The following is a 14,054-nucleotide window of genomic DNA, read 5'->3' as shown; positions in this document are numbered from 1 at the left end:
TTAATTAAATAAAATTGACTGTCTGTAGTCCTAAATTTGTATTAATACTTAACCATTTATAAGTGGGGAGTTAGGCTGAGAAATGTCTAGTGGGGATACCTGGTTAATAAGTAACCTTGTCTTACTTAGTTTAACAGATATTACCAATCTAATCAGGAATGTGATTTTAAAACAAGGACACACTCCTCCGGATCCCTTCCTTGTGGTCAGTAACTGCCAGTAGGAATCCCCAGCATGCTGTGCTCACTGGTGTTACCTGACCCACACTGGACAACTAATCCTCTACAAAACCAAAAGTGAAACTAAGGATTTGGAAGCATGTTTTTGTTAATCTGAGGCTTGTCTAAAAGAACATAGACAAACAAAATTAGAGTAAATAGGAGATTTGATGTTAAACTGGGCAACACAGGCCACTGGTTAATAAGTAAAAAAAAACAACTAATAATTGGATTAAACATTGCCACTGAGCACAATAATCTTCAAAGCCAGCATTAGGGCAATGTAGGGCAAAGAAGTAGCAGTCTTTAAAATGTAAGTGTATATAATTTTATGCTTTCACAATCAAAGCAGTAGGAGAAGTGGCGGAACGGCATACCACCGTATACCAGCCCACTTCAACCCCTGGAAAATTGCGGTTTAGGTGCACGATGCTACTAAATATTATTTATCTGGGATCTGGCATTCCTCCATATCTGGTGAGTCCACCAATGTCTGTAATAGTTCAGCAATGGTCTCCTTGCTGCTGCTGAGGCAGGTCCTCCTTTGAACAAACAGCGTTCTGTTAATGCTCCTTTATAAACTTATTCACATGAATGGGGTTTTAACAATACCACTGCTTGAAACAGGAAAGTGGCAAAGAAGCCTGGAGAGGATCGTTAGATCATTTCTGATGTTGGAGGTCCCACCAGATTGGAACACCAGACCCAGGTAAGTAATATTCAATGTTATTTTTTTAACTTCATGAACAACATCCAGTTTTCAGTTTTGGAATGGAGTTATCCTTTATCAATGGAGTGTAAAAGGAACTTAGTGATGTCATCACTTCAGCATTCATTAAATAAGTGTGTTTTAAATGGAACACTAAGGATTATAAGATTATCAAATTCATGTCTGTAACCAATCACAGAACTCTCTATGGATCCCAAATATATTTACAATGTACAAAATGGAGTAAATAACTCTTTATATGGACTAGGACCTATATTGCACTAATTTTCAGTTAATGGAAAACAGAAAATAAACACAATGGGAGTAAAAAAAGGAGTAAATGTTCTCTGGGACAAACCATGTTACAATGCAGAGGGTGCAAATTAGTTTATTATTTTGCACATAAGTTAAATACTGGCTGTTTTTCCATCTAGCACACAAATACTTGACAGCTTTATTTTTACACTGATATTTAAAGTTACTCTAGGACATGCAATACCCAAACTATAAATCTGTCCCCACATTTTAAATTTACCTCCCCCCAATGCAACATAGTTTTGCCCAGGTGCAAAGTTACTCCTTTTTATGGTTTGCTCTCCTTAATGACCTCCTGCAGTAATTACCTCTTTCCAGAAAACAAATACAGTATTAGTATTGTTTTAGGAATGCTCAAATATAGCTACAAATAGTTGGCTAAATAGACGCAAATACGCATCAACAGGTGAAAGAAAACCAAAATACACACATGGTTAAGTCTTAGGGGTATATTTACTAAACTGCGGGTTTGAAAAAGTGAAGATGTTGCCTATAGCAACCAATCATATTCTAGCTTTCATTTATTTAGTGCATTCTACAAAATGCCTGCTAGAATCTGATTGGTTGCTGTAGGCAACATCTCCACTTTTTCAAACCCGCAGTTCAGTAAATCTAGCCCTTAATGTGAGTCTCGTGTTACCTGCCCTGCTTCATTAGAATAGGTTAAATTACAATGCATGCAATTACCAATGTTGTGTGTCACATTCCACTGGGTGCTCTGACATTCCATGTGTTTTATTATCATTTCTATTATTCTACAAAAATATTCAATTGATTAATTCATACCTGACAATATACTAGATCAGAACACACGTTAAGCAGAAGCTTCTTTGTTACTTAGCACTTTTAACATAACCCTGCAGGGAACACGCACCAGTCTGGGCTTGTGTCAGGGGAGGGGAATCACTTAGTGGCAGCAGGTTCAAGCCCATAACCTGAATTGTGGCTTTTTTCCCTTAATAATTTACTTCTGGAATCAATCCAGTAACAAAGAGGTTAAGAATCATTTGTTACAATATTGTTCAAGCCAGGAGATCAATAGATAATAATGAATAAACAGCAGATTGCTACATTGCTACAACTTATGAAAAAAATATATCATTTTGTCAATCTTGTCCAGTAACATATATGCTGAAATGTATCAACACTTCACAGTTTACTTATGACAAGTTGTCTGACAACATCACACTAGTGAATCAGTAGCATTGATGTCCCTGATGTTATTAGTACCTGAGTAATATAGGAGGCTGTCCTGTGGGGCTGTGCTTTGAGCTAGATCCATTTGGCATTGGTCAGATCCATCATTCTGAGCCACGGATTTCAATAAAGCAACTTGTGCTATTTAAAGTGTTTGTTTTTTTTATCTACACACAGCTTTTTATCTTCCTCTAAATAGAACAATAATAAAAGTGCATGTGTACAAGGAATAAAAGCATTTTCCAGAAATGTATTCAACTATAGCTACATATAATTAAGGGCGCTATTTGTTATGAGCCATAGGGCCTGATTTAAAAGCAGAAGCAAACCCAGCTAAACTAACGAAGCACAAGGAGTGCAAATGCAATTTCCTAGCAGGATGTACTCCTAAATTAACATCAGCATCAGCTTTGTGACTAAGCACTAACAATGCAAAATGTATGTTTTATCCAGCAAAAACTACAGCTAAAAATATATATTTGCAATAGGCAATTTTAAACTAAGAGGCCCCTTATATAATAACACAGGTACATAATGTTCTGCAGTATAGTAAAATGTGTTAAGACAATTAAGACTGAGGCTATAGGAACAAATGCAGCTCCAGCATGTAGGATAATAAAACACAGTTTATTTATGCAAAATAACAGTTCAACCATACTTAGGGGTATATTTACTAAAATATGGGTTTGAAAAAGTGGGGATGTTGCCTATAGCAACCAATCAGATTCTAGTTATCATTTATTTAGTACATTCTACAAAATGACAGCTAGAATCTGATTGGTTGCTATAGGCAACATCTCCACTTTTTCAAAACCTACAGTTTAGTAAATATACCCCTTAATGTTTAAACAAGTAATAATAAAAAAATATATTATTTGAAATGAGTGCACCTTATAAGCTTGTGGACACAAGTACAAGTAAAACACTGACATATGATAGGGCAAGCTATAATTATTAAAATAAATGATTTGAATATACACTTGTTAGTCTAACAAGAAGAAGAATACAGGCAGAGGGAGGCTTACCTTGGGTAAACTGATTGATGCTGTGGTTTCCCTTGTTCAAGTTGATGAGGATTCCATGGCTGGGACCTTGGGTGACCCGGATGCGGAGTAAGAGGTGGGCACTGTCCCTGTCCTCTGCTTTAAGGAACTTGTTGGTGATCAGGAATCCTAAATGACCAGTGCTCAGAATGCGCAGAGTTGGGGCCCCTTTGTTTACCACAATTTGTGGCACTCCATTATCCACCGCTATAATCTGTATCTTCATCATCTGGGGCTGTCGGGTTTCATAGACTGTGTCAGGAAACACATAAAAGTCAGTGTGGGTGCCATCGGTGACAGTGAAAGAGAAGCTGTCCTCTGCAGACTCGGTGCCATCATGCTTATAGCTAATAAGGTTGTCATTAAGATCTTGTTTTGTAAAGGATGTCACGGATTTACTATTGTTAAACAGGATCTTCCCATGAACTGGTACTTGCGTAATGATGAACTTGAGGCGTTTGTCTTTGGTGTCTCTGTCCTCCACCGTCAGTTCAAAGGGAGTGATCAGTTTATTCTCACTCTCTCTCACTGCGAGATCAAGGATGGTCAGCACTGGCTTCTTATTGTCCACATCACTGATGGATATCCTAAATGTGCGGAAAACAGGATTATATCCATCAGTGACCTCAAATTCAAAGCTGTCCATCTTGACTTCATCATCCGATGTGTGTGTGTAATATATTTTATTACCTGCTAGCTGCAGCTGGGTGAATGATGTTATGGGCACCCCTGGCAGGTCAGTGCATTCCAAATGTCCACGTATAGGGGCCCTTGTGATGGAGAAAACCAAGTGTTCATCTGGACTATTTAGATCACTCGTGCTAAGCAAGTCGGTGGTAAGAGTTACTCTGCCTCCTTCTTTCAAAGACACTCCTTTGCTGATTACATCTGGGAAGACCATATCAATGCCACCCACAGTCACATAGAAATATCTATCAATTAGGGGATTAATGCCATCAGTAACATCAAATTTGAACAGATCACGAATGCCTTCTTGGCCAAAGTGTATGTACTGTATGAAATCTCTGTCCACGTCGTCCTGCGTAAAGTTCATACCTAACGTAATGTTTTCTAGACCACCTTTATGGTTTCTTCTTTGCAGCAGTCCTTGGCCAGGTCCATAGCGTAATATATAAGTTAAAGTCTTGTCTTCAGAGTCCAAATCTGTTGCTTTCAGTACATTATTAGTAATTAGTTTTGTTTCTCCAATTTCAATCTCTAGCCCATCATTAATGGTCATTCTGGGGGTTTCGTCATCCACAGGTATTATCATAATAAGAACAGTTTTGACCACTGAATGTTTGCCATCAGTAAGTTTTATTTCAAAGCTGTCCTCTTTGGTCTCTGAGTCATTGTGTTCATAAAGGATGGTGGAGCTTTCTTTGATGTCTTCCAGGCTAAAACCACTGACAATCACAGTCCCATTGGTGAGCTGGTTTACTATATGACCATGTTTTGGTGGCTTTGTGATAAAAAAGACAAGTTCATCACTTGGGATATCTCCATCTGCCCCATTCAGTATAGGAATATCAATGACAAGGCTCATTCCCTCCATCACAACAAACTCTCTCATGAAAATCTCTGGCTTTTCATCATTGGCCGGAATGATAACAACGGGGAAGAAATGCTTCTGGGAAAAGTTTATACCATCAGAACAGTGGAAGGTCAGTCTATCTTCCACAGGTTCCACACCTTTGTGGATGCTTTGGACATAATAGATATGTCCCAGTCTGATATCTTTCAATGTAAATGCACTAATAGCAGTCCCGGCTCTAGATTTCTCAGATCCTGGTGCTGGAGAAATGTTCTCAAGGTATCCAGATGTTGGCTGAACAACAATAGTGCAAAGGATGTCATCGTTAGGGGTGTCTGTATCTTGTGCTATTAAATGTGGCGGTGTAATTACATTCTTTTCACCTTCAACAACTGTGAACTGGTCGCCCACAGTAACAACGGGGGACTGGTTATCCAGCGGCAAAATTGTCACTTGAACTCTAACGCCATTAACTCTGTTACCTCCAACAGTCCATTCCTCGGATAGGTCAGATAATGTTAAATTAAATGAGTCTTCCTTTTTCTGCAGTCCAATTTCTCCAGAAGTGTGAGAATAAACAACGGAACCATCAATGATGTCCCTTTGAGAAAATCTTTCGGTGGGCACACCATTAACCAGAATGTCTCCAAGATGTGGTGGATCTTCTACAATGAAAGTTAGCATGAGGTCATCTGTATCTGCATCGGTACCTTGAATAACATTTGTTGTGATTTCAGCAGAGCTGCCTTCCAAGACATCTAAATAAGAGCCAATTGTTCCAGTTGGCAACATAAGTCTAGGCACTTCATCATCCACCAGTCGCACAGTGATTTTAATTATGATTGTAAGGACATGAACTCCATCACTAATATCTAGAGTGCAGGAATCACTAGTAGACTCCTCACCGCTATGCATGTAACTTATTCTTCCTTTACGGATGTCATCCAAAACAAATGTCTCACCAACATCCATCACATGATTGGAATACAGCACCTGCCCATGCCTTGGAGACTGGGTCAGTGTGAAAGTGATTTTATCTCTGCCTGTATCTGCATCGGTGGCATCAAGCTCCGCTGGTGTGATAATATGACTTCCCCTTTCAAACACAGTAAATCCTGTATTGATAATACTAGGGGGCTTGTTGTCCACAGGCTCCAGAAAAATGGTAAAATCTCCTTCAGCTACATTCCCGGACATATCTTCAACAGTATAGTGAAACTGCACCACACGGGGGGTAATTCCAAGCTCTAGGTCAGGTGGTTTGTAGGCAATTTTATGATGGTTTATCTGGGCCTGTGTGAACTCTGTAACAACCTGGTCTGGATTTTCAGTAAGGACTATGAATCCCATGAGAACAGGATTGTTCTCATCTGTGTCAGATGGAGGAATGGTCACTGTGTATTTGAGGTCCCTGTCATCAGAATCCAAGTCAGTATATCGTAGAAATTTCCTCCTAAAGTAGGTGAGATGATACTCTTGCACCACCATCTTGAGGGTGGTGCCTGAGTATAATTCTGGAGGTAAGTCATCAATTGGGTTTAGTTTTACTATAAATGTGTGCTCTCCAGACTGGTTAGGTGGGTCATTGTCATCTTGGACTCTAAAGACAATTTGATCCATGACTGGAGTAGTGCTATGCGGTCCAATGTGCTTGTAAAATAATTTCCCATCCAATATGTCTTGTTGAGTCCACTCCCTTACCTCCTTCTCATATAGGTTTAGTTCAGGGATTATTGTCCATTCCGAAGGATCTTGTGGTATCTCAGACTGACGCAAAACCATCTGGCCCAATGTTGAGTAAGGTAACTCCACAATAAAACGTATAGTAGAGTCTTCTGAGTCAATATCTGTAGCACTCAACACAACTGGCGTCACTGGGGACATCTCTTTCTCTGAAAGCATTAAGCCAGTATTGGCATTGACTATTGGGGGCTCATCATCAGTTGGCACCACAGTTATTGGGAAAAGGAACTCCACTTCATGTCGCCCATCTGTCATACGGAATATGATGTTGTCACTGTAAGTGTCACTGCCATCATGTTGATAGATTACTCTCCCCTGGTCCAGGTCAGAGGCTGTGAAAAACTTGGAGCTCCCAGTGGGTGATCCCAGAAGGGACAAATGACCATGCCTTAGTCCATCAAGTACAGTCACTCTAACCTCATCGAGATTGTCCTCATCGCTGATCTGCAGATTGTGGGCACTTGACAGAGGACGGGATTGTCCTTCATACAGGAGATGCCCAGTGTTCCTGGTAATCACTGGGGCCAAGGTATTCATGGGTTTGACAACAATCATGAAGGAGAAAGGATCGGAAACCGCGCCCTCAGTATCAACAACCTCCAGCTCCACTTCGAATATGCGCTCAGTGTCAGAGTCCTCAGGTGGTGGTTTGTAAGCAATCCTGAGCTCCTGCAGGTCCCGCTGGTAAAAGGAGGTAATGGGTAAGTTGCGATCATCCGTACTTACAATATGTCCCTGCCTGGGACCAAACAAAGATGTTATATTAAATATAAGATCCCCTGGGTCCGACTCTAAATCCTCTGCAGCTAACATGTCAGGGGTGATGGCTGTCATGACAAACTGATCCACCTCCATCATCATCATCGCTATGAAGCTAGGCTTGGGATGAGTGTTCTCCAAACCTTCCTTGATCCTGACTAGGATTTGGAAGTGCTCCTGTTTGAGTAAATTTCCTACTTTATCATGCAGCTCCACCAACATGGGAATGAAGTCTTTGTTGGGGGACTGGGTGGAAGCAGTGTGTTGGTAGCGGACGCCCTGCTTCAAAAACTCTCCACAGTCCATCATTTGTCCGCTACTGTGTAGGACCCTTCCGTACCTCGGCAATCCCCCCAGTCCCACCAGCGGCGTGATCCTGCACACCTCAAATGTCCTATCATAAGTGAACTCTAAGCTTTTCCTATCTATTGGGTTACTAGTGCCCAGCAGCTTTTCCACAGTCAGTGGCATGTTCCTGGTCACCACCTCCAGCTGGGTGAACAGCACCTCCACTTCGATCATGAAAGGTACAATCACCGTGCGGGTCTGGGTGTCATAACGGAGCTGAAGCTTTACTCTGTCCTTGGAAGGGCTGCGTGCTCCCAGGTGGGAATATTTCACCTCCCGGGCTCCAAACTCGCACGGGAACCTGTTTGGGGATAGGTGCCCCGGACCCTGGGACAGAGGGTCGTTGCTGAGCACGCTGATGTGACACTTGTCTCCCGGCTGCACTTGTACCACCAGGTCGAGGACTGGGTCCAGGTAGACAGATCTCCCGAACGGGACCCGGATTCCACTGTTGGCCACCAGGATCTCCTCTTCCAAAGGTCCATAAGACAAGGGGGATCCATCAATAACCCCTTTCTGTGCGCTTGTCTCTCCAGTTACCAGCAGCAGTAGCCATACACCCAGCACCAGCACCGTGTGCGTTCTGACAGTCGCTCTGGTGGTCTTAGTACAGACCGTCATATTTACTGCTCTGTGCCCAGGTATCCAAGCTGTAGTCCCGCTGAAGTTTCACAGAGTCCTTCACTTGGCGCAGGGGTCATTTAACCAGCAGGAGCACCCAGATATGAGCCCAGGCAAGTCTCAGTGTGAGCTCCGGCCCCTCTCCCAGCGCACCGGGCTTCTCACTGTGAGGCAGGGCTTTAATCTCATGGGAGTCGCAATGCAACAAGTGGGCGAGGCATGGGCTTCTCAGCACAGGCTGTTGGTGCACTGGCCGGTGGGGAAACTGCAGAGAAGTGAGTGAGTGAGCAGCAGAGCTGTCAATCATCCCGTCTGGTGCTGTCTCTAGCAGGTTGTAGGAGAGGTGACCTGCAGAGGCGAACGTCCAAAAGGACAGCACTGAGCGGTCAACCTGTAGCTGGTGATCGCGTAGCGGGCAATTGGCACACCAGAGGTAGTGGAAAGCGTAGCTGGCGGTGGCAGTATGCTTCAGCTGTACTTTATATAAGATTGTGTTTCTTTATATTAGATTCATGCTACTTGTCTCCGACTCCAGCTGCTGTTTAACCATAAGTTCCAGCATCACCTGTCAGGTAAAGGCAGTAAAATCAGAAGTTGGAATGGCATGCTGGGACTTATAGTTCCATAGCAGACATTGGTCTCTTACATCTACCTTGTACGGCATTGGAACTAGCTGACAAACCTAATAAACTGTAACTGAACACACTGTAGCTATTATTCCCTTTCTGCATTTAGACGGTTCATACCTCTGTATAACGCCGGATGCAGGTATTACTGAGGCGGTCAGTAGAGGTGCAGCGCTAAGTGCCTGGCAAGGGGAAGCTGGCGCGTAGTCTGTGGCTGTCTGGATACCAGTTACCTCAATGACCCAGGCATCAGGCCACTTGCCGCCTTTCTGTTGAAGTGTCCTTTACAGGGCTTCTTGAGATAGTTTGCAATCTTGTGTTTTGTTTGTTGACTTAACACATTGAGCTCCAGAGATTTAAGACTATTTTTTTAACTCCAGTGCCAGCCCAATTCCCAAGAGGTTAATATACACCACTTTAGTTCCATTCCAGTGAATGTAAAAAATATGAATATATATTTTATTTTTATGGACAAAGTCAGGATTTAGTTTGTGCATCAATTGAACCTCATATTTGGGAGCCTATTTACTATTCAACATGGTAACTATCATTGGTGCATATTTATTATTGCTTCTTTCCCTGAACTTCTTTTCGGGGGGCCAATTCACATTTAAGTACCATGCACATATATTAACAGTGCTTCACAGAAGATATCATAGATATCTGCTGCTTTGCATTTTTCTTCGAAATCAAGAGCAGTCCCCATAAATGTCTATGGGAACTGCTATATACCGTAATTTAACAAGTTCGGAACTTGTTCACGTTAATGTACGTTAACCCAGGCTGGTGTACATTACCGTATGTGTTAGTTTTCAGCTGTGCTCAGCTCTGCTATGAACAGCAGAGCTTTACAGTGCATGTGTGGAGGGACCATATGATCCCTCCTTGTCACATGATGCTTGTCTTTCTGTAAGTACTGTCCAGGGATGTCTGTGCGCATGACTGAGGTTTTCGGTCGACGCATGCGCACATGAAGTTTGAAGGAGGCTGTGGATCGCACTCGTCAACGGAAGAGAGAAGGAAATGAAATGGTAAGTTTTGTACTTCGCAGGAACAGCAGTTTTTCGTGACTGCTGTTCCTCTTGAAGATTTTTAATAAATATACACGATATTTCAATCCTTATCTTTGCGATGAGGATTGAAATCAATCGTGCATAAAATGCGGTAGCACATAAATAGGGGCTATTATGTATTGGTATTCTGCAAATTGCAGTGATACGTAACGCAGTACCGCTGCTATTTATTATTGTGGGTCTGCTCTTGGAGCCAAGAAGAAGACCCCCTCCCCCTCTATTCTACAAAGTAATTTTACTCTTCACCTGCAGTCTAATGCTGCCGGCAAATTCTGGAAGTTAAATGGGTATATATGGCTAAGGGGGACATAAACCAGGACTAATAGTAACTAGTAATAAAAGTTAATGCTGTCTGTTAACAATCATTACCCCCTTACTATCCAGTAATACTTTGTTTCTCAATGGACATCTCCGTTTTCATGTTTTTGTGATGTACTTACCCCATGATAATATCCTCAATGTCCACAGTACTTCCCCCAATCTGACATATACTAATACCATTGTCCTGCACAGTAATAACTGTTTATTTTACTCTTGCTAAAAATAAATACTAACTTAACATTGGTGGCTAGTGAGTGGCAATAAGTCTCACTTTGTATCTTTGCAATATACCACCACTGCTAATTAACATGCCAGGGCTCATAAGCAAACCCTACGAAAACACCCCTCCTAAACTGTGGCTAGTACTAGTGGCGGATCCAGGGGGGGGCGATCGGGGCGATCACCCCCCCTAGCGGGGGCTTGCTGCCGGCGGCTGCACACTATGTGCGGACCTGTGTGCGGACCAGTGACAGTGTGCTGCCCGGCTGCTCTGATTGTGTTTAAAACACAATCAGAGCAGCCAGGCAGCACATTGTCACTGCCGAGCGGACCTGCACACAGTGTGCAGCCGCCGGCAGCCTTGAAGTCAAAAAGGGGGCGGGGCCTAAATCGCCCGGGGTAGGATACTTTTCTAGATCCGCCCCTGGCTAGTACACTTGTGCAGGGGCAGCCCTAGACTTTTTAGGGGGTGGTGATTTAGGCTAGCCACATCCCTCCTTCACTCTGTTTGGTTGGCCCTGCCCCCTTCTTCTCTTTGATTGGACCACTTGACCGCAATTCAAAGGTATGTAGAGTGCTGCTGGGGGGCGGGGATCGGGGGGGATCTCCCTGATCGCCCCCCTCTGCTCTGGATTCGCCACTGCACATGCGTGGGTAAGGTCACACAGGTGCATGACAACGGTACCTGGCGATGGATGCTCAGCTGTTTATTTGGTGGCAATAAATGGTGATGGACCCCATTATAAATGTAAGTTAACACCATATTCAGATGGCATTAGATTGTTAAATTGGGTCAGATGGCAGTCCTGCTTTGAAAATACAGGTGACAATTGAGATCATTGAACTCTATAATCACACTGAGAGAACTGTACTGCATTCTCACATGAACACTGGTTGAACAGAATTGTACCAAATGGGTCATATTCTATGTTTTGGCTTAATATGTTTTTATTGGAGCAGGGCAGTGTTCTCATGAGGGGGGTCACATGGTGATCGCGGGGATCATTCATCTCTATGGCCACCAACACCGTCAGTACCATTTTTCAATGGAAACCCCAAAGTGAGAACACGCACATAAGCAGCATGCTTATGCCATTCATTTTGAGTGTTAGTTTTTGACCTATTGGACACTGTCCCTAGTATTTTTTTAAATAAAATAAATTATATATATAAGATATGTAAAATAATACGTTTGTAGACAAAATATTTGTGCTTTACTTGCTGCATTACATAGAGTATTGTAATTCTAAGCCTCTTTTACTTTTTATTTTTCTGCTAGATAAAACAGTTTGTTCATAGAGAACTAACATTGTCTATCACTGCTCTAGATTAGTTGTTCTTAGATTTATCACACAGTTATATTACCGAGAGCTGACTCTCTCAAGCACCACCTCACCCCTGGAAGTGTCATCGCTCTCACCGTTCGGCTAGGATACCAGGAGTAATGACTGATGAGAGTGGAAACAGTGCTGGAAGCATTGAGGATCCACTTTCCTTACTGCATTTCGAGCTAAACTCTGGAGGATCTGCTGCTGGATCAGTGTGGTTGGGGGGGGGGGGGGGGGGGTTGGGGTACATTATTGTGACGGAATCAAGCAACATAAGCCTTGATGCAATTCATGAAAAAAAAGCCCATATCACTGAGGTTAATGTGTCATAACAGCTGTTTTTAAGTGTGATTTTATTACAGATAGTCAAGTATTATATATCCTCAACTTTTCACACTAAGGGGCCTATTTATCAAAGGTTTCCCCCCTATAAAATCCCCGAAAACTGTTGATTAAACACTAATTTGCTATTTATGATAGCATCGCTATCTGCTGCTTTGCATCTCCTGTCGTTTTACTGAGCACTCTCCATAACAATGTATGGGGAGTGCTCAGTAACGCTATTTAACAATAAATGTAATTAACTTTTCAAACATGTAAATGTACGTCAGCTGAAGCTGGCGTACATTATCATAAATGAAAAGTTTCAGTGCTGTCAGCTGTGCTCCGAAGACCAGAGCTGAACAGAGCATGTGTGGAGGGATCACATGATCCCTCCCTGTCACTCACCGCTCGCTCTCTGCAACTATAGTTGCAGAGCGAGAGCAGAGATGTCTGTGCGCATGCCAGAGGGTTTCACTCGGCGCATGCGCACTGGAGTCAGAAGAGGAGCCCCGTTCATCGCTTGCTGCTTCGGGAACGAAGATTGAGTGGTAAGTATGTTTTCCACTTCACAGTAACAGCAGTTTTTCGGAACTGCTGTTCCTGTGTTGCCTTTTTAATAAATATGAGAAATAGTTCAATCCTTATCAATGCGATAAGGATTGAAAACTATTTTTCATATTTTGCGTGTTTTGATAAATGTGCCCCCATATAACTTCAAATACGCTACTTTTCGTTTATACAGGTCAACAGTGATAACTTTAAAGCTGCACTAACATTTACAATATACATTTTACTAACCTACTCCTCACCCCTACGAGAAAAACAGCTGACATTGCGGCTTGTGGTTGGTCCTACCGCTCACACACCTCCCTGCCCAGCCATTTTATTGTGGCAAATGGATTTGATTTGCTGGTCCTATACTTGGGCGTTCCACTCTGTGTAGGTGATAGATCCACTTTGGGAGCCTATTGGCATTACAGTCACACGTTGGAACACAGATACGGATACATTTTGCTTTCATTCTCCTGGGCTTTTCATAAACTGCTAAATACTCATCACCAGTTAAAGCCAAGTTTGCTGGTAACATCAAATGCATCTTTCTCCATTCTTGAGGAAATCATAAGCTTTCTTATTAAATGTATAATGTAGTCATGTATTTATTTCAGTGGGAATGCAGTATTCTGGTCCTCGTGTGTGTCCTGTTGAGCAACTCGGCATCCTAAATATAGGCAAGTTCATCTTTATCTGCTTTCATAATCCCCCTGCTCAGTCTGTTTTAGGAAATTGCTGTACAAGCCTAACATGTTATCCATAATTAAAACAAATTGTCCTCAGATGCTCCTGGTCATCAGGTGCTTGTATATAGTCTCAGGCCATGTCTGCAAATACTCTTGCGCATATGTTCTTCATTTTTTCAATGACCCTGCTTCAATTTTACCTTGACCCAGGTAGACACAAAAAAAAATAGAAGTCCACATACTGCGGACAATCCATTGGAGGACACCATGGGGAAAATGTATCAAGCTGAGAGTTTTCTGGTGGGTTTGAAAAGCCAATCAGATTCTAGCTTTCATTTATTTAGTACATTCTGCAAAATGATAGCTAGAATCTGATTGGTTGCTACAGGCAACATTTCCACTTTTCAAACCCGCTGGAAAACTCTCAGCTTGATACAT

General features: G+C 42.4%; 1 protein-coding gene across 1 annotated transcript in view; it reads right to left on the bottom strand.

Moving 5' to 3' along the window:
* Nucleotides 1–8,633, bottom strand: part of FREM2 (FRAS1 related extracellular matrix 2) — a 176,312-nt gene extending 167,679 nt beyond the window's left edge. The window contains exon 1 of the mRNA XM_075199037.1: nt 3,465–8,633. Within this exon, the coding sequence (XP_075055138.1) occupies nt 3,465–8,487 (5,023 nt within the window). The 5' untranslated portion in view covers nt 8,488–8,633. The remainder of the gene's footprint in view (nt 1–3,464) is intronic.
* Between the last annotated feature and the right edge of the window lie 5,421 nt (nt 8,634–14,054).

Source organism: Mixophyes fleayi, chromosome 2 (genome assembly GCF_038048845.1).
Source record: "Mixophyes fleayi isolate aMixFle1 chromosome 2, aMixFle1.hap1, whole genome shotgun sequence".
Classification (NCBI taxonomy): domain Eukaryota; kingdom Metazoa; phylum Chordata; class Amphibia; order Anura; family Limnodynastidae; genus Mixophyes; species Mixophyes fleayi.
This window is presented reverse-complemented; position numbering and strand designations above follow the sequence as displayed.